The sequence below is a fragment of the Euphorbia lathyris genome, chromosome 8 (genome assembly GCF_963576675.1).
Source record: "Euphorbia lathyris chromosome 8, ddEupLath1.1, whole genome shotgun sequence".
Lineage (NCBI taxonomy): Eukaryota > Viridiplantae > Streptophyta > Magnoliopsida > Malpighiales > Euphorbiaceae > Euphorbia > Euphorbia lathyris.
Genome location: NC_088917.1, coordinates 76,631,957 through 76,654,274, shown reverse-complemented (window position 1 = coordinate 76,654,274; position 22,318 = coordinate 76,631,957). Strand labels below are relative to the sequence as shown.

At 37.2% G+C, this 22,318-nt stretch overlaps 1 protein-coding gene across 1 annotated transcript; it reads right to left on the bottom strand.

The window, feature by feature from the left end:
* Positions 1-12,634: 12,634 nt before the first annotated feature.
* Positions 12,635-22,075, bottom strand: LOC136203721 (cyclin-dependent kinase D-3). Its single transcript, XM_065994934.1, has 7 exons — positions 21,590-22,075; positions 20,625-20,923; positions 20,435-20,543; positions 19,886-20,011; positions 14,576-14,811; positions 14,154-14,474; positions 12,635-12,984 (listed from the first exon to the last, which is right to left on the bottom strand). Exons 1-7 carry the CDS (start codon positions 21,692-21,694, stop codon positions 12,927-12,929), a joined length of 1,254 nt encoding a protein of 417 aa, XP_065851006.1. The 5' UTR covers positions 21,695-22,075; the 3' UTR covers positions 12,635-12,926.
* Between the last annotated feature and the right edge of the window lie 243 nt (positions 22,076-22,318).

The window sequence follows — 22,318 nt, the reverse complement described above, 5'->3', positions numbered from 1 at the left end:
GAAATCAGTACTACACGGGCCGCCAACAGCAACAGCCTGGTATTTTGGGTCCCCGCCCGAACACACAACAAGCTCACCTAAACATGAATCATCCTTGCTATTCACCAACTGACATTGCTGAGGTAATGCACACCATGTCTGTCACTCCGCCTTCACACCAGTGGCACATGGACACAAGAGCCACCTCTCATATGAAGCCCAACACGGTACACTCACTTCTTATTTTAATTCAAGCCTCAATGAGAATATTATTGTCAGTAATGGTCACTGTATACCTGTTTGTGGGTCTGGCACTGCTTGGTTAAATAGTCAATCACAACCTTTAAATTTAACTAATGTGTTGCATGCTCCCAAACTTATCAAAAACCTCATTTCTGTTCGTCAATTTAATAGAGATAATAGTGTTTCTGTGGAATTTGACCCTTTAGGTTTTTCTGTGAAGGATTTACAGATGGGTTGTCTTCTAATGTTTGGCATAGTTGTTTAGGACATCCATGGCCTCCTGTTTTGAATGCCCTGTTAAATAAAAAGTTGATTTTGTGTAATAAAATTCAAGATGTTTCTGTTTGTTCGTCTTGCATTAATGGAAAACAAGTAAAATTACCTTTTCACTCCTCTTTTGAACCTCACCAGTTTTAAGTTCAGACGGTCACCGTTACTATGTTTTATTTCTGGATAATTACACAAACTTCCTCTGGACATTTCCCTTAGCTCAGAAATCACAAGTCTATAATGTCTTTTTTGCATTCCGCTCTCTAATTCGCACTCAATTTGAACGCGAAATTAAAGTTTTTCAGTGTGACAACGGGGTGAATTCAATAACAATTCTTTTCGCCAATTTTGTCACACTAACGGCATACAATTTCGATTCTCATCCCCATACACCTCTCCTCAAAATGGTAAATCTGAACGCACAATTCGCACGATAAATAACATAATACGCACTGTTATGAATCATGCATCAGTCCTGTTTAAATTCTGGCATCATGCCCTTGAACTGGCAACTTACCTGTTAAATATATATCCTCACAAAATCTTAGAATATCACTCCCCAACTAAAATTCTATACCAACAGGACCCCTCTTATTCTCATCTACGTATCTTTGGGTGCCTATGTTTTCCCCATAATCCCTTCCGTGTCCCGTCATAAATTAGAAGCTCGTTCCGACCCGTGTGTATTCCTGGGTTACCGATCCAATCACTGCGGGTACAAATGCTTCGACATGTCCACAAACAAAATTACGATTTCCCGACATGTCATTTTTGACGAGTCTAAATTTCCTTTTGCGTTACACACATCGTCAAATAATTCCAGTTCACAGTCAATTACGATTGCCGAAGGCGGTCTGCTCCCCGCGGATCGCCTCCCACAATCCAGTCCATACTATCTCTTCTCGTGTCGCCCCTTCCCCTTCCCCATCGTCAGAGTCTGCATCTTCCGTCCCATCGTCCGTATCAGTGTCGTCCGCGTCTTCCAAGTCCGCAGCGTCCCCTGCGCATCTATCTTCAAATTCGACCCCTACGTCACCTGCGTCTATGTCCTCAGTGTCGCCCACGTCGTCCGCGGCATCTTCCACATCTCCATCATCAAATTCCCTTTCGAGTCCAGTCCTGCGACAGCGTGCGTCTCCCACTTCACATAATTTGACATCCCCCTCCCCGTCGAATAGCAGTGACACTACACCAGTCCAATCCCAATCATTAATTAACCCTCCATTACCGCATCCCACGACACACAATATGGTAACACGGGCCCAACACGGCATACGCAAACCACGTCGTATGCTGAATCTTTCCACATCCACACAACCCGTCATCTCCCCCATACCAAAGACACCAATGCTTGCATTAAGTGATCTGAACTGGATACAGGCCATGACTGATGAATTTGAGGCTTTAATTCAAAATAAGGCGTGAGTACTCGTACCCCGTCCCAAAAATGCTAATGTTATTCGCAGTTGGTGGATTTTCAGGCACAAAACAAAAGTAATGGCTCCTTTGAACGCTATAAAGCAAGATTAGTTGGCAACGGATCAGGACAATTGGTCGGTGTTGATTATGGTGAAACATTCAGTCATGTGGTTAAACCATCAACAATTAGAGCTGTTCTCAGTATAGCATTGTCCAAGAATTGGAATATTCGGCAATTAGATGTCAAAAATGCATTCCTGCACGGAGATCTTAATGAGACTGTATTCATGCACCAACCACTGGGCTTCCGAGATCCTATGTACCCTGATCATGTTTGTCTGCTTCGCAAATCCTTATACGGCCTTAAACAGGCTCCTCGGGCCTGCTATCAGCGTTTTGCTAATTTTGTAATCAGGGTAGGATTTATCAACAGCATCTCAGACAATTCTCTCTTTGTATACAGACAGGGTGCAGACACAGTTTATCTTCTCCTATACGTCGATGACATTGTTCTCGTCACTTCATCTGACACTCTACAGACAACCATTCTCTCTCAATTGAACTCTGAATTTGCAATGAAGGATTTGGGTCCATTGCACTAATAGTGGGATCAGCACGACTTATTGGCACTTCCATCCCTACTGAAAAAATGTATTTTACTATATTCTTTTTATTTCCAAATAAAATCATAAATCATAAAAAAAATAAATTAAACTATTGATTATGTACCCTTATAAGAGTTGGTGTAGGGGTGGTATCATTTTGGGAGGATTGTACCGCTAAGGAAGGCTACTATGGCTCTCGACCTCGCACAATAATGGTGTTATTTGTTAGTAGGTAGGGTGAATCACAAACTACACATGTCCAAAAGTGCGGACTGCTACAAAAACTCGCAACCAAGCAGCATGGGAGAGGGAGGGGAGAAGTCCATAGGAGCGAGGGTGACCTGTAATGTCAAGACGTAGGAAGTGTCAACCCGCGTAGGTTAGACTAAACAATGAAATCCCTTCCTTGATAAGCGGTCGGAAGAGGCAACAAAGAAGGCATGACTCAACAGTTCAATATTCATAAACTACCTGCTCCACTACCTACTTATGAATAATGGCATATGGGAGCCGAGTAAGCACAAGTCTCGTTTTTCTCGTATCGTATAGATAGAAAGGCCTCATCAATAAGGTCCACTAGTCTCTCATTCATACTAGTTTGTTACGCCCAGCAGGCTACGTTCTGTTCTCAGAGGCTATCCTTTTTGCGTGATTTTCTCCGCCACATTGAAATGAACAACACGCAACCTGTTTCCGCTGTTCAACATGTTAATACTTTTTCTATTTATTTTGGATTTAAAAGATGCCACCTAGCTTAACACGTTAATCATGTATTCCAGTTACAAAATAGTCTGTTATGTAAGCTTGTGAATTGTTTATGGTGACTAGTGAGTATGCACTCGTTGACACGTCTTTTTAGATTGATACATTTGACCTGAATGGCTTTTAGCTGTCTATTTTAGATTTACTGGCTTGGTTCCTAAACAAGCCAAGCTTGAGTAGGCCAAAGCTCTACTCGAAAGCTCGCGAGCAGGCTCGATTAGAACATTTATGAACAAATTTTAGTGTTGTAGAAAATTATATAGTTTTGTGTTAGTTCACAAATATCTAAACTTAATATTATTTCATTTGCTATTAGATGAGTTCATTCACCAACATAATAAATGAGTAATAGACGAACTATTTGTAAGAATCTTGTTTATTTATTCACGAACTTTACTTGTGAGTTTGTTTATGTACACAATTAAAGAGTTATTTGCGAGCAAACTTCACATATATAATTAATGATTTACTCACAAACAATTCATGGTTAGATAATTTTCTTAATGAACCAAGTCCAAAGAAGATATTGGATTCGAAACAAGCTCGGCTCGGAGTGTCTATTTTAGACAGCTCAAAGCCATTCAGGTCAAATGCATCAATCTAAAATGGCCCTTTTTTTTTTTTTTTTTTTTGTAGTTGCAGCATAATATCAAGAAGTGTACCTGTTTGATGTAGGATAATTAGTTTTTAGAAATTTCATGTTAACAATAAAGAAGACTTCATGTGAAGTTAGCCACCCTAATGAATTATTCACCTAAATATCTACTGTTGATTAGGCATCAATGTTAAACAAGAGCCCCTAAGAAATCATCTCCATGGATGCCATTTTTGGCACTTAATCTTTACATATAAATAAGAATAGCTTGGACAGTCTTACATATCGTTTGTGTGGAGGCAAAATGCCTACTCTCATTCTTCAATGAGCAGGGGCATGCGTACATATCTTTATGTATTAATACATCATTTGCCCCCTGAACTCGTTCAAAAAACTTGATTGGTCTACTGAACTTTCAAAGTGTCTTGATAGCCCCCTCAACTTGCATAAAATGTTCAGTTAGCCCCCTGAACTTGCGCAAAATTTAATCAATTGATCACTCGGTTGTAAAAAAGTAAATTAAATACCGAAAATGTATTGCACGCATCTTAAAAAAGTAAAACGACCAAGATCAGGGGTATACGGTTTTAATATTAGCAAATGCCTATCCTTTTAAGATACTTTGAAAGTTGAGGGGCAAATCATGTATTAAGCCTATCTTTATTAATGACAACTTTCAGTTATATGAATGTACATATTTTTTGTTATGTCTGCAATAAAATGGTCTTCTCAGCTGATCAGAGTACATCTTTCTAGGTTCTGCCTTTGGAACAAGAGAGAATAGGAGGATTAAATATACCAGAAAGGTCAATTTACGTGCTGGAAGAAACAAAATTGCATTACTGAGTGTTGCAATGGGATTGCAGGTCAGTTTGCATAACCAACCAGTACTGATCTCTTATTTTGATAATTCAGATGCCATTAAATTTTCAATATCTGACTTGTATATTATGTGTATATGAAGAACATGGCGGACACTTCAAGTCATGGAAAATGGGATCTATCTTGGCAAAAGTGGACATACCAGGTTGGACTGAAAGGGGAAGCTATGGATGTAGTTTCTCCGACTAGCGTTTCATCCGTTGGGTGGACGGAAGCATCGGTAATCGCACAGAGACCACAATCGTTGACATGGCATAAGGTGGGAAATTTTGAGAGTTTCAACTCTGTTTTCTCACTGAAATTAATCAACGGACATGGAGGGATAGGTAAGGGTCAAATATGGATCAACGAACATTTTATCATTGGTCGAGGTTCATACCTGATGTCATATTCTCCCAACTTGAATGCCCATTTTGTAAGCCTTCTAGATGTCTCGATTCTGAGAAACACCTTTCGCAATGGAAAAGTTGTTTTGACCACTATATTGTGTGCTTGAAAGTTTGGCCGCAACCAGACCAAGGTTGTAAGGATAGCTCGAGCTAGCTTTTCTATCTTTGGGTACTAGCGTTCCACTTCTTTTAGAACCTTGCTAGTGCAGTATGCTGAATGTTGTTGGCCATCCACTCCCCTTACCATCAGTGAGCATACTGTTTCGTTAGTAGAGGTATATAGTTTTTCCTTTTTCTGGTCATCTAATGATGTGGTGATGCTACAAATGTCTTAATCTCTTCCAATGCTTATTGGAATTCCTCGGACCATTTGAATTTGTTTCTTTTCTTGATGGCCTTTTTAAAAGGGTAGGCATCTTTTTCGGAGCAAGAGACAAATCTTCTCATCCTTCAGCTTTTTCACCTCCTTGGACATATCTAGCATAGCCCGAACCTTCTCAGGATTCACCTTGATTCCCTTATAGGATATCATGAATCTTATCAAATTTCCAGAGTCTAGGCCAAACTTATATTTCTCGGGATTGAGCTTGAGTCAATGCTTCTTTAAGGTATTGAAGACTTTCTGGATGTCTCTTGCATGACTGGGTTTATCTTTAGTCTTTATGTGTTCATCAATCTACCCTTTAAAGATTGTGTTCACAAGCCTTTTATAGGTAATAAATGAGATATTTTCCTCATCCTCCATCTCCATCTCCACATGAATACAATGATATCAGGATCTAGCATCAAAGTAAGAGTATACATCGTGCCCTATAATAGAATCCATAAGATGATCTATAATTAGAAATTAATACTGATCTTTGGGTCGGGCTTTGTTCAAGTAGGTAAAGTCTACGCACATTTGGTAAGACTCATTGGCATTCTTCAGCAATACCATATTAGCCAACCATTTCAGATAGTACACCTATCAGATAAAGCTTGCCTTGAACAACTGGGTATATTTCTTCATCGATTGCTTCCTATTTATCTGATATCTGATTCTTTTTTTTTTCTTTTTTTTTCTGAAGGACAAGTTTTGATTTCAGTGACTGTTGTAAATGTTTCTATTCTTTCTTTGCCCAGTGAAATTCAATTTTTTGTGGGTTGTTTTATGACCTAATTCTTTTATCTTTTATCTTTTTGTCTCTGTCATATGGGAAGGCAATTATTTATTCTTCAATGTTTTAGTCATTAGACATGGGTATGGCCGGGCTGGGCCGGGCCTGTCGGGCTTTTAATAAAGCTTGACGAGCCCAAACCAGCCCAGTCCGTAAGAAATTTAGTCGGATTCGGGCCTAAGATATAAATCTCAAGCTCATCTGTCTAAACCCATCTATATATTAAAAAAATACAATAAAAATATATTATAATTTATTACAATTAAAGTATATTATAATTTATTGATTAAAAAAAATAGATTATAATTTATTATACTTAAAGCTTGTTGTGCTGTGTTTTCTAACACAACACATCAAACTTTAAGTATAAATAATTTATATTTATAAAAATATATTATAATTATAATTTATATAATATAATTTATAATTTATATAAATATATATAGTATATCGGGCCGGTCCGATGTAAAATTCGTAAAGCTCAAGCTTGTCCAGTTTTTGGCGGGCTTATATGGGCTTGGGCCGGACATGACAACATTTTCATGTGTCCAAATCTGGCTAAATGGGCCTGGGAGGGCTCGTCGGCCCATGTCCAGATCTATTATGCATTAGACATTTATAGTTTAATTATTCTCACAAAATCAAAAAAATATTCAATAAATTTGTTCAAAATACATCAAAGTCGTCGGTAAAACACGATTATATTCGAAGCACAATTAGGACTGCATTTTGTGTTTGCGACTGAATCGTCGTCGGTAAAACACGATTATATTTGAAGCACAATTAGGACTGCATTTTATGTGTTTACGACTGAATCGTCAGACAGTAAATTAACGACGATATTTTAATGTTGGTCCTAAAGTGCACGACCAAAGCCAAAACATTGTCGCTAACTCCAAAAACGCCCTTTACTGTCTGATTGTTTTGCTTTAGCGACGGTTTTAACCACCCTAATAAGGAGTGTTGTTAATGTTGTCATCGCTACATTACGACGATTGTTTTAGAGCGTCGGGTAAGGTTTTTGATAGGGACGCTCTGCTACCCGTGGTTTTAATTGTCGATTTTCAAAAGCACTTATAATGGACGTTACTGACTGAAAAATCCGTCGCTACCTGTGGGTATTTATCGGTATTTTTTGCGTCCAAATTTAAATTTTACTGACGAAACTGGTCTGTAGTTAAATTCCTGATCATTAATGCTATATAATTTTTTTTGGGGATTATAGACTAAATTTAAGGTAGTAAACAAGTTATTAACCGTATACATCATGCCATTCAAACAAAATTACAAACACTATCATCTTGATTTTGGCACCAAATTATAACAAAATCTAGCACACGAACTCAAATCTCTGCATTCTTCAATTCAGCCAAGTTCTAAGATCTCATTCACAGTCTAGTAAGAATTTATCATTTCTGTGTTGGTTTGCCGCAACCAACTTGACACTTAGGAGGACGGAACGTGCCTGCATAGTTGCACCCCTTGCAATCATATGCAATCCAATATCTCCCTATACTCTGTCCGTTGATCCATATTTGACCCTTACCCATCCCTCCATTTCTATTGATCAATTTCAGTGCGAAAACAGAGTTGAAACTCTCAAATTTCCCACCATATGCCATGTCAATGGTTGTGGCCTCTGTGTGATTACAGATCGGAATGGAATCCTTCATGGCAAAGATTTCATTTTTATATCGAGTCTGGACGTGAGTCGGGTATCTCTTTGTCCTTTCGTAGATATCTTAATTTTTGATTTTGTCTCACAAGAATCTAAATTATGGAGGATTCATTTGCAGATATGTTGAAGAAGGTTATGGAAGGAAGACCCAAGCAGATTCTGCTAACCTCGGTGACTCTCAAATCTGTAGTCGGGATGGTGGATCCTTCACCTCGCCTCCCACTCCTGATTCATGCCCCACTTCTCGAGAGAAGTCTTATAATCCATAAGCTGGAACTTCTAAGGCTCTAGGGAAAAGGAAGTTTCACGATGTTACTTTCCTTTTAGCCTTTGCACGATAGGGATTCGTCCACCCTTTAACTTTTGCTTCTTTTTTAAAGAACCTCGAACCCACCGATATCCGGTTTGGGATATGGCGGGATTTGTACAACCCAGATGTAAAGGATCCCCGAGTTCTCTGAGCTCTTTAGAGACTGACCATTTTCCTTAGCGTGGAAAGAAAGCTGAAACAAGCTTTTACTTTAGAGAACTTGATTCGGCTTGTGGGTCACTTGGTCAATGTACCTTTTCTATCCCAGTTTCCTAGCCTTTGTTTGGGAGGAGGTTAATGGGAGTAATGTAAGGTTAAGTATTAAGTTAACCTTGTTTGGGAGTTATTTTTTGAGAGTAAATAAAGGTTAATGGGGTTAAATCTTTACTTCCTCTAACCTCCAAAATTGGGAGTTAATGGGAGTAACTTAAGCTTTTTTAAAATTTCTTGTCCCTGCAGTGTAAATTTAACTTTCCTTCCCCTCCATATTTAAACTCTCAAACAAGGTTAAACATTTAACCTCATTTACATCCTATAAACTCCCAAACAAGGTTAACTTTTAATTTTCCATTCCATCACTTCCCTTCCCTTTCCATTACCTCATTTAACTCTCACCTCCGTTAACCTCCAAACTCCCAAACAAAGGCTTAGTTTGTAGTTCTCTATCTTAACTCTTTCTCCAATAGAGCTCATTTTTGAAGTTATCCTTTAAATAGCAATCAGTGGCGTCCTCTCTTCCACAAAAAAGAATATGTTCCCTCAATGGATGGAAGAACAAGTGTAGCATTACTAAAAAGATGAAAATCAATTACAGAGATCGTGGAATCCATTTTTCATACACACAATTTTGTGCGGACCGTGACAAATTGCACATAAGTATTCAGAATGATGATCTAGCCTTAAAAAACTAGATCTGACGCTATAAGTGGCTTTCTGATAAAATAAGTTAATATTTGAGATTTGATCTTGAGCAGAATTGGATCCTCTGCTCACGCTAGCCGGATATCCCAACCGCGCTTCTAAAAGCTTCTACATCCATTAGATTGGTTTAAGAAGTCCTTCCTTGAATAGAAATCCTTAACACGAAAAGATAACGTCATACTGATAAGGAAGACCGATAATCTTGGCTCCACTTCCTAACCAACCAGAGAGTCAATTTACTCTTATTTAGACCAGGAGTCCTCGTTTTTATATAAAAGGGTCAAACACCATTTGCAAAAGGTATGACATATGACATAAATCTCTCTCTCCCTCTAAGCTTTCCGCTTTCTCTCTCTAATATTAGAACTGAGTTGAGCGTTAGAGCATCCATCGTTGGAGATCCAGCCAAGTGTTTATTTATTTAGCAAAGTTTGCCAGACGCAAGGAAACTTAACATATTGTCCTCTCAGAATTAACAACAAGATCCAACCTTATCATCAACCGAATTCTCAGCTTAATGAAATTTTACACTATGTTACCATTGTGAGATCAATATCTTTTATTACTACAAAAGAACCGTGAAGTTGTGAAAATCCCTTAACACACTTTCACGTGGTGGAACAATAAAGGATTTGGATAAACTGAAATGTATATCATTTTAAGCACGTCCATATGATAATAAATCATTATAAGTAAGTTCACAATATTAATAGATTACTTTAAACAAATTCAGATGGTCAATAGACTACTTTAAACAAGTTCAAAGAGCTAACAAGACACTCTGTAAATTCAAGAGGCCAATCGAATTTTTAAACCTAGTTACAAAATGCCATTAATGTATGAATGAAGAGTCAAAATAGTCCATAAAATTGGTATTCATAATCAATTTAATCCAAATCAAAATTTAAATATCAACTCAACCTTTAAACTGATTAATTTCTAAATACAATCAGTTTTAATACCTTAAATATATGTAAAACTTAAATACTTTGTCAAAATTTAAATTTACCGATATTAAAATTGAGTTGATAGTTAAAACTACATTTGAAGTAAATTGACATTGGTTGCACAATTTAAGGCTTTCTAATGACCCTTAATTCCTTAATTTATTAAGCCTAAGAAGTGGGAAGAAACATCCTGAAGTCCATACACCATGAAACAAGAATATGAAACAAGAATCTTCAAGTACTAAAGTTAAGAAGGAACCTCAAACTATTTCAGCGGAGGCAAAACGTGTTCAGAATCAATAGTTAACCAACCGAATTAATCTTAATGAACTAGTTAACCGACAACATGCACCCCTAGTTTATTTTATTTATAAACTCTACTCGCGAGGAACTTGTTAATTCTATTCATGAACTTTGTTAAAAAAAAACAGCTCATTAATTATATTCATAAGCAGACTCACAAGCAAAACCTATGAACAAATAAATAAGTTGCTCACAATCATTTGACCATGTGGTATCGTTTAGTTTTTCAAATAAACTTAATATGTAGATAAATAAGAAATTAATTTCGTTAAAATTCAAATATAAAGTCTTAACGTAAATAAATAATTAAAACATTTATCATGCATACACATCACATATTAAAAATTGTATCATGAACTAATAAATCAGATAAATTTTCATCCAAAATTGATTAAATGTCACATATATTGGAATACCACACGGGGAAAATATTACCAAATGATATCACAAGAGACAAATGACAAAATATTAGATACCACGGAAGCCAAATAAGCTTTTACACCATTCATCAATTATATCAAATCTTAAACTTTGACGTTTGTCCCTCCATCACTCAAGAACTACTTATATTAAAAAAAAAAAATCGAACCGATTTTGCTCACGAGACTATTCATAAATATTACAATCAAGCTTGTTCATGAACCTATAATTGAACTTGTTCGCGAGCTCAAACTTCGGTTATTTACAAATCAAGCATCAAAATCACACTCAAACTCGGCTCGTTTATAAATCAAGTCAAACATGATTGAGCTTTTATCAAGCCGTATTCCAAGCCGCTCATTTACAACCCTTACCTAGAAGAATTATAGAGAATGTTCTAATAAAAGTATACAAATCCATAACTGTCCCTTGATTTTATAGTAATGGATATGGCTGAGTATATTAAACTACCTATTATTTTATGAATTAAATACCATTCTTAATTTCGGATAGAACTCGGCTTATTAGAATCCTAGGATGAAGATTCAAAATATCCTAAAGCTTAGATTTAATAAGCGTAGATCTAGCGGTGAATGACTAAATTCATTTGGTCATTAAGTTCCATGGGAACACTAGTGCATTGATATTGATATGCATAATGAACAACTCATTTTGAAAATTAATGATAAGTTTTTACAATGCATGAGATAATACAAACCTTCCCCTAGTGATGAAGATTTTATTGCAAGCACCTCCAGTACAAAACACGACACATATCGTTAAAAACAATTAGTGTACGATAGTAATGTTCACCTTAAACCTGAATGACCAAATTCATTTGGTCATTCACCGTTAAATCTAAGCTTATTATAATCCTAAGATGGAGATTCAAAGCATCTTAGGATTTGAATTTAATAAGCTGAAATCTAACGATGAATGACCATGGTCCAAATGAACATCACTGAAGTGCACACGTGACGTGTTTTGTACCGGAGGTCCAAATGAACAAATAGACGACTTAAGTAAGTTGAGAGATTCAATAGGTCAACTTAAGCAAGTTCAAAGAGTAAATAGAACATTTTCAAAATATAGGAGGCAGTTGACTTTTTTTGGACAATTACATTTATTAAGACTTAGTAAGTGTATATTCCTACTTGTGTTTCAACATATTGGTCTTAGTCCCTTTTGTCAATAGTAAGAATGCCAGCGGCCGACACATAAAAGAAGAAATAAAGGCCTATTTGGCCTGCGATATTCAAAACCTTGTCATTTGCTCCATGTGTTATTATTTGGTAATATTTGCCTCCTAAAGTATTCTCATAGGTGACATCTAAATCATTTTGGATAGAAAACTAACTCAGTTATTAGATTTTGACACATGACACAATTTTCGTGTCAAAAATTAACAAATATAGTTAATTTTCCATTCAAAATGGTTAAATGCCACCCATGGAAATACTTCAGGGGGCAAATGTTACCAAATGATACCACAAGGAGCAAATGACAAAATTTTGGATACCATATGGGCCAATTATGGGTTTAATCCCATAAAAGAACAATCTATTGGTATTCCTACTTGTATTTCACAAAAATATTCGTATTGAATAAAAATGAGTCAATTAGATGCAGCAAATAACAGGCATTAGAAGTAAAAACTGAAAATACAAAGCAGTAAAAACATTTACTTTCTTGTCCTGTTTAGCTTAAGCTCATACAGACCAACTCAACAACAACATTCACAAAAAAGATAGCAATAATAGTAAAAAAGATTTACTTTGGAACTTATAAATACAAAAATATTCGGATTGTGTTAAAGTTTCAATTACCATTTTAATAAATGTTTTTTCTGCCACTACTTCAGATATGTGAAAATAGCCAAGAAAGTGTGTTGCTTTGCTTGCCAATATAAGAAATCAGAAATTCTGCCGCATAATTACAACAAACTCAAGAGTAATATATTGATTACCTTGTAATAATGTCTTCAAATGACAGATCCTTGGAAGTAATTGTTAAAATCCCGTAGAAGTTGAAGATTCATAATGGTTCCTATTCTGGATGCTGGAATTCAAGATCTAGTTTTCTCTTTAGATGCGATCTATCGGCACTGCACATTTGAAAAGAAAAAATCAACAATTATATTAATCAAGAGGGAAACAAACGATGAAAGGCAACATCAGGGAAGCAACCTTTCTACAACAGAAAATCATCTAAAATCAAAATTCAAATACTGATTCGCAGCATGTGAATTTACAATTTTTTACATCCTAAATTGGAAGTTCATGAATTAAATCATATATCATTTGATGCCAGCAGGGGTTAATGAACTTCAAAGCAATATTTTTCTAGGTGCCTAACATCATGATAAGATGATACTAAAGTCTGCACTTTGTCTCCTATAGCTGCAAAATGATTATACTAGATTCCATAGTCGTCTCCCCAACAAGAGCATAGCAACATGTTATGAGGAAACTAGCCCCATTTTTAGTTACTAGTCAAGGATTAGAAACTTTAATGTGCTAAATCATTATAACTTAGGTTTTCCAACTGACATCATTAAACTTTTTCCAACACTCCTTTGCCATGAGATAGCTTGTTATAGGAACCAAAATGCTACTACTAATACCAAATCTCAGTAGGTACTCTCTGTAGTTAGGTCAGTAAATGAGCCGAGCCGCTCATGAGCAGCTCGGTGTTCGGCTCGTTTTATAAATGAGCCCAGCTTGAGCACCATTTTGAGGCTCGATTCGTAAACGAACCGAGTTTGAGCTCGGAAACTCGGCTCGAAAGCTTATGAGCAGACTTGGTTATGATAAATAACTTGTCTCATTTAGCACCAATTCCAAAAGACAATTGAATGAGATAATAGCCAAAATTTGAAGTTATTTACTTCTAGTCTTTCAAGCAGAAGGATCTATTTACCTTTACATGCTATTTCAATTTCTTTTATTTTTCTTTTTGGGGGAGTTTTTTGTCTACAGAATAATCAATGATGAAGTCTCTAGCACATATGAAGTATGCAAACTACGGTGCAGCTCACAACCAGTTGCAAACATTTCAGAATTTCTTTTGATCTGAAAACTTAAAGTTTGGTAGCAAAATGGAATTTAGTTGTTAATGCAAAACTATCAATAATTTGATACTAAGAGTGCAAACATAAATACCATCCTCATGCTCAACTACCGATCCCTATGATCACCTTTTTTTTTTTTCAATAAACAAGAGTTCAAAAACCATTATGAGTATGACAAGACTGCATGAATGATTAAGCTTTACCTGTTAATTGTGGGTCTGCTCATAGGTCTTGAGGCGAAGACAGAAAAATCTATTGACATTGGCACCTGCTCATTCTTGCCTGTATAATTCCCAGCTGCCTGTCTGAAATCACTATGTTCATGAATCTTATCAAGTTGATTTGCATTTCCATCAAATCCCTCACGATCAGGCATCACTCTTCTTGTCTTTCTTGGAGGTGACAACACAGTAGGTCCCTCCAGCGGATTAAAATCTGAAGCCCTAGGATTCACAGATTCCCGCTTTGGAGCAGGTCTAGGGAGCTTTGCTGGCTCTGTAGGCAGAGGTGCAGATGTGAAGTACCTATACAAAAAGTGCAGATGTGAAGTACCTATACAAAAAGTGCAGATGAGAGCAAGAAACCAGCAATAATGTGGATTTTCCATTAACAATTTTCTCCATACCTATGCTCCAATGCCTGCTCCACTGTGATTCTAACTTTTGGATCATAAGTGAACATCTTTGCTAAAAGATCTAGTGTATCATCACTAGCCATTGGAAACAATTTACGCAAAGGTTGTGAAGGAACAGTCTGGTATTCTACATAATCAGGGAGGTAAACAAGATCAGGCCACTGAGAAGGCGTAGGAGTCCCAAAAGCTTGAAAAATCTTTCCTAATTGGTCAATGTCACTTGTCCCCTGCAACATCACAAATAAAAAAGGTTAAAAATCACTACACATGGATCGCTAATGCATAATACTAGCATAAGAACACATGAGGATAGATTGTAACTGCGAGATATTCCATAAGGAAACTGATAGAGAACGGGCCACTAATGTTTTAGATCAAGGCCATCAAGGGCCCAAGGAATGGAAGGTCTACACAAGGAGGACTAAAGTACAAAAGTGATTGTCACAGAATTAGTTAGTGAGGTACGGGTGAGCTGGGTAATAAGGGTAGTTAGTTATTTGGAGAATTGAGCTGGAGGGTAAAATGGGGTTTATGTTGGGGTTTAAGAGAAGGCTGTAGATAAGGTTTTCGGGTATTGAAGATTATGATAATATTACTGTTTGCAGAGGCTCTCCCATTAGTTGGGCAGAGAAGGGGATTAAGCGTGGCTTAATCCATTTATCTTTTCATTCCTGTCAAGGACCTATTTCCTTGCTAGTTTTATCAATCAAATACTACTATTTCATTCCTATTTCTTCTTATATTTCATGAGTTTCTTGTTTATACTAACCTGTTGAAGAGTTCTCTGTTCATTTTATATTAGAAACAATTCGTAGATATCAAAATAATTGTTGGATAAAGCAAACAAAAGAAGTGTTGTAGTTTGGTAAATGGTAAGCAGCAAAATCACCTAACACTTATTAGTTATAAATTATACTTTTTATTTTTTGCTAGGCGTGGTAGTGAAAAGATTCAGCAAATAAGAATCTATTCAGAACTTTCAAATCTCTCTAAAAAACCTTGTAGAAAACCTAACTTGAGCTTAAATTTAAATTAATTTGGACAACCTTTCTTGATAAACCTTAAATCAGCCAAATTTGAATCAAACAACCTATTAAAACCTTCTACACTATACCGCTAACCTTCTGAATAAAAGTACATCACAAATAATGCCTAAAAGAATAGAAAAAAAAAATTAATGGAGCCATTTTATGATATAAATACAAATAAAATTGTGTTACAAAGTAGCAACTAATATTAAGATCAAATTCTAATTACGTGGACCTAATTTTTTTGCTTGAAACATAAAGAATTTAAGAAAAATGCTATCACATCAAGAAAACTAACTAACAGAACTCGGAGATGTGAAAAACAAAATGGAGATAATCTTCCGGTATTAGGAAGCAAATTAGACTGGATATTCACATAAGTAAGACGCTACTATCAGAATTTACAATCAACCAAAGAATTGAGAAGCTTAAACTTTAAAATGTTGAATCACGAAAGAGCATTAGCAACAGAGAAGCAAATTAACCTGTGGATATAATTATTCACAATGGATGGGAAAGCAAAAAATGAAGAGGAAAGGTACCCTTCAAAAGGGAGACTTGAGTTATTCATCATAGTAGCTAATGAAAGTGATATAAAAAAAGTAGCATAGACAAGCTCTCAATAATATTTATCATGGTAGATGAAGCAGGGAAGAGTTAAGATGGAGATTCTCTCCGATTCCAATATTTGTCAGCAATAGGTACTTCTTTTTCTTTTATACAACAACAACAACAACAAAGCCTTAGTCCCAAAATGATTCGGGGTCGGCTAACATGAACCATCATATAAAACCGTGAAATCAAGTCGTGTCCGCGACACAAATTCGCTCCCTCCACTCCGTCCTATCCACTACCATATTTTCCTCAATTCCCAGTAAACTCATATCACTCTCGATCACCCTCCTCCAAGTTTGTTTAGGTCTTCCCCTACCCCTCACCACTACATCCCTTTGCCACTCTTCGGTTCTCCTAACCGGCGCATCAAGCGCTCTATGTCTCACATGGCCAAACCACCTTAGTCGGTTTTCTCTCATTTTATTCTCAATAGATGTGACCCCTACTTTTGTCCTAATTATTTCATTACTCACCCGATCCTTTCTCGTATGACCACACATCCATCTCAACATACGCATCTCCGCCACCGACATCTTATGGATGTGGCAGTGTTTCACTGCCCAACACTCCGTACCATATAACAATGCTGGTCTAATTGCCGTCCGGTAGAATTTCCCCTTCAATCTATTAGGCATGCCGGGGTCACAAAGGAAACCCGTAGCACTCTTCCACTTAGACCAACCAGCTTTAATCCTATGAGCAACATCTCCATCTACTTCTCCATCCGTTTGGATAATAGATCCTAAATACCGGAAGCAATCCGAGGCCTGAACAACTCTCCCATCTAGGGTGATTGTCCCTGCCTCCCTACTCCTATGGCCGCTAAACTTACACTCCAAATATTCTGTCTTACTTCGACTCAACTTAAAGCCTCTAGATTCTAGAGTGTCTCCATAGTTCCAACTTCCTCTCCACTCCTTCTTTCGTCTCATCAACCAACACAATATCATCTGCAAACAGCATGCACCATGGTATACCATCTTGAAGTGAACTTGTTAGTTCATCCATAACGATGGCAAAAAGAAATGGGCTTAGTGCGGAACCTTGATGCACTCCAATCGTAATAGGAAACTCTTCAGTCTTCCCAACACTAGTACGTACACTCGTGCATGCTCCCTCATACATGTCCTTTATGATGTCAATATATTTCCGCGAAATGTCTTTCCTTATCAAGGCCCACCAAAGTACTTCCCTTGGTACCTTATCATATGCTTTCTCCAAGTCAATGAAAACCATATGCAAGTCTTTCTTCTTATTTCGATAGTGCTCCATTAATTGTCTCATTAGATGGATGGCTTCCATAGTTGATCTTCCCGGCATAAAGCCAAACTGGTTTTCCGAGATCTTCACCGTCCTCCTTAGTCTTTGTTCGATCACTCGCTCCCAAAATTTCATAGTGTGACTCATTAATTTGATTCCCCGATAGTTGGCACAATCTTGGACATCGCCTTTGTTCTTATACAAAGGGATTAAGATACTTTTCCTCCATTTTGATGGCATCTTATTGTTTCTCCAAATTTTGTTGAAGAATGTCGTCAACCATTCGATTCCTCTTTCTCCCAAACATCTCCAAATCTCAATAGGGATGCCATCAGGTCCTACTGCTTTCTTCAACTTCATCTTACTTAATGCCATTTTGACTTCACCCTTTTGGATTCTCGGCAGGCATTCATGATTTATCATATCGTGATGGATACTTATATCTCCAACATCTTGTCTGCGATCTCCATTAAATAAGTCATCAAAATAGGACCTCCATCGTTCCTTGATATCCTTATCTCCAACTAGGACTTTGTGGTCCACATCCTTCACACATTTAACTTTTCCGAGATCTCGCGTCTTCCTATCTCTCATCCGAGCAATTCTATATATGTCTCTTTCCCCTTCTTTCGTATCCAATCTGGTATACAGATCCCGATTCACCTTTGCTCTAGCATCTCGTATGACCTTTTTTACTTCCCTTTTAGCCTCTTTGTATTTTTCATAGTTCTCGTCACTCCTACATTTCCCCAATATTTTATAGGATTCTCGCTTACTCTTTACTGCTTGTCGTACTTCTTCTGTCCACCAAGATGTGTCCTTACCCGGTGGCATGCTACCTTTAGATTCCCCTAGAACTTCCTTCGCTACTTCCCTTATACTATGCTCCATCTTAGTCCATATTGAATCTATATCTAAATCCATATTACAAGTCCAAACATCTTTTTTGGTCATCTCATCCACAAATTTTTGTTGATTCTCTCCTTGCAATTTCTACTACTTAATCTTAGTCTCTACTTGTGGTGTTTGTTTTCTTATACATTTCCTACTTCGAAAATCAAGCACCACTACTCTATGTTGGGTTGTCATACTGTCACCAGGGATCACCTTACAATCGATATAACTCTTTCTCCAAGCACTCCTTACTAAGAAGAAGTCAATTTGGCTCGCATTACCGCCACTCCGATAAGTCACTAAGTGGGATGTTCTCTTCATAAACCATGTGTTCATGATACTCAAGTCATAGGCTGATGCGAATTCCAAAATATCATTTCCTGCTTCATTCTTATCTCCAAAACCATACCCTCCATGAACACTCTCAAATCCATCTCGCCTAGAACCCACGTGTCCATTGAGATCACCCCCCAGTACCATTTTTTCATCCCTAGGAACCAGTTGCACCACTTCTTCTAAGTCCTCCCAAAAAGCTTGTCTCATAGAGACATCTAATCCTATTTGTGGCGCATATGCACTAATGACATTCACAACCTCATCCCCTATCACTAGCTTGACACTAATAATTCTATCGCTCTTCCTAGACACCGCTACTACATCATCGATATACTCCCTATCAATAAGCATACCTACTCCATTTCTACCCTTATCCTTTCCTGAGTACCAAAGCTTATAACCCCAAGGAGCTATCTCTCTAGCCTTGGCTCCAACCCACTTGGTTTCTTGTAGGCACATTATGTTTATTCTCCTCCTCTTCATAACATCTACAATTTCAGCTAATCTTCCTGTCAAAGAACCTATGTTCCATGTCCCAAAGCGTAACCTACTACCCTTACCCCTACCCCTACCACTACCGTGGACTAGCTTATTTACCCGCAACCCTTGCATATTTGACACCACCCCCGGGTCCTGGGGTGGCGCGCCGCTTCGGGGCGACGACCTAGCAACCCTCGCACATTTATCACTACACCCAGGTCTAAGAAGTGCAACGCGTCGCTGAGTAGAGAACGCCCCAACGGTATTTATAGTATGGTTCATGTCATAAGATGTGGCTAAGTTTTACGCTGGCCGCCACAAACCTACCGCAACCCTCCTCCTTTGTCCGGGCTTGGGACCGGCTGTAAAGGCCATTAAGAGACAAGGAAAACAATTTTCTGCACAACAATGTGCAAACAAATTTTGTTGTATGCAAATCCTGCAGCACTTCCCAACCTAACAACTTATCCATCATTTTTTATAAAAAAAAGTAAAATACGTACGTCCTTAAAAATACCCAAGAGTTCATCTTAGATTGACAAAGAATCACAAAAATAAATGATCTAATATGCATTGCTATCCTAAGGTTCAAAAAAACAACTGAAAATCACACTATGTAATTCTGCAAATGTTGGAAACAACAGATGAAATCCTAAAAAGCTAAAAAGCATGAAAGATAAATCCTCACCTGCAGAAATGGTCGGCGTAGCAATAGTTCAGCAAATATGCAAGCAGCAGCCCAAACATCAACTCCACTACCATATTGCTTGGTGCCAAACAGTAGCTCAGGGGCTCGATACCATCTAGCGAAAACCTATCCAGTAGTACTACAAGATTGTAAGACTGATCTTCTAAATTACAGCATACTCACAAAATTACGGTAAGACAAGTATTAATAAGAATATGCAAGCAGATGTTTATAGGTTGGGACCAACGCAATCTAATCCGTAAGAAACGGTAAACCAACAGAAGTCAACCAGAATATAGAATGAAAAACAAAATTAATGAAGTGGAAGAAGAAGAGAGGACTTGCATTTCTGCTGAGGAAAATTTAGGTTAAAATAGATTAAAGAACAAATTGGGCACTGTCCCGATGTATCCATAAGCAGCATTGATGCGGCGAAAGTGTAAGCATTCACCATTACAAAGAATGTATTTCTTAAGACCTTTCAATTCAAATTGCTTGAGCATTAACGATGAAAGGAAAATCAGAAAATGCACAAGGAGAAAAGCATACTTGGTGAGTAAACTTGCGATCTGGGCTACCAAATATTCGTGCTAAACCAAAATCTCCAAGTTTAAGCTGTCCATTAGAAGATATCAGTAAGTTGTTTGGCTTCATATCCCTGTAAATAAAAGTGCATAAATACCTTATACCACATGCAGGGTTTATTAATCTCCAAATGTATTTGAACACAAACAAATACCTGTGCAAAACCCATTTCCTGTGGCAAAAAGCCAGTCCTTTTAACGTCATTTGGAAGTATGATTTTATATCAGCTGGTGAAAGGAATATGTTTCGATCACGAATAACCGCTTCAAGATCAGTCTCCATGAACTCGAACACAAGATGCAAATTCCCCTTGTGAGGAAATGCATCAACCAACTCAATTATATTTGGATCATGAAGCTCCTTGAGTAATTTGATCTCTCTAAGTGCTGTAAAGTTAACTCCTTCCTTTTGCTTTCCAAGCCGAATTTTCTTGATTGCAACTACCTGTCCAGTCTGTAAGCACCCAATACAGATCAATCAGACCATATTAGGAAGAGTTTAACTTTCATCTTATCGTTATTGATCAAGTTCCGAAAACTATCATCATAATCTATTACAGAAATCCACATGAAGCTTTTGTTTACTCCAATTATAAACGGAAAAAAGAGCACTAAAAGTAACACCAAAAGCAGGACTTAGAAGCTGAAATAGAAGAGCTGTGTAATTATGCAGCTTTGCTATATCATTGGCAAGTCAAAGGTAAAGTAAATTCACAATGGACATTATGACTAGATAGCATAAATGAGTTTCATAAGACAAAAAATAGAGCAACTAAAAATTCTAAATCCTCTCCAAAAAGGGGATAAAAAGACTGACTATTATGAGCTAATTTCCAATCAATTGTGACCCAAAAACATAGTAAAACTTATTTCAATACGGTAAGGTCGGTATCTACCTTCAATACCCAGAAACAAAAACAAACAAATTCTACAGCCAGCAGGCAAATTAAACGTGTAAATGAAACTATTGAAGCAATTTCATTTTCGTGAGTTGCCAAACAAAACAAGCCCCACACCAATCTTTCTTTTCTTTTACACTGGAACAACAAATTCACCAAATTTAACATGAAAATAACTAATACAGCAAAATCGCAAAAACGCATACTATCCTAGGGGTTACCTTAGTATCAATGGCTTTGTAGACAACACCATAGGTACCTTCACCAAGTATTTCACGCTTTAGATATCTATCAGCCACTTTCTTTTCCCCATCATTCTCCGACATTCTCGATATTTCTTCTATCTCCTTTCTCGTTACAAATTATCCTTAAAGTATAAATTACTATTCCAATTTATACTCGAACGACCAAATTTCTACGAATTTTGAAGGGAATCCATGCTATTCACTCGAGAAAGAAGGGTTTGTAAGTGAAACTGAACGGTTAGAAAGGCTAGAAGGAGGATGCCTGATAAAGGAGAAAGAGAAGAGAGCGAGCTCCGATGCGTTGCTAATTAGAGCGTTTGGTTAGTTCGGAAAAGGAAAGAAAACAAAGTAGAAAAGCTCAGGTAGCTGGGGAGAGTTTGAGAGGAAATGAGCAAATTGATGAACAGTTGGGGCTCCAGAAAGTACGACCCGGCCGATATATGATTCGGGTCTGCCTAACAAATTTAGAAACGGATACGCTTATTGTTTTGGACAATTCATGTGAAATGCTCCTTTTTGAGATTTTCGGAGTGTATGTTACGGGTCCAAGGAAATCGAATCTAATTTAGAAAGGCAAAAAGCATATTTAAGCCCTTGAACTTTATCTGTTTTAAGGATCAAGTCCCTGATCAATTATTTTTCCACATTAGGTCTCTGAACATTGATTTTGTTATGGTTTAGGTCCTTATTTAACTTTTCTGTCGA

Excerpts from the sequence above, each read along its gene's own strand:
- LOC136203721 (XM_065994934.1), bottom strand. The coding sequence starts at position 21,694 with ATGTCGGAGAATGATGGGGAAAAGAAAGTGGCTGATAGATATCTAAAG. Across the intron at positions 20,924-21,589 it reads ACAAAGCCATTGATACTAAG|ACTGGACAGGTAGTTGCAAT; the intron begins GTAACCCCTAGG and ends GGGTGCTTACAG. Across the intron at positions 14,812-19,885 it reads TACGCCGACCATTTCTGCAG|GGGACAAGTGACATTGACCA; the intron begins GTGAGGATTTAT and ends GTGATGTTGCAG.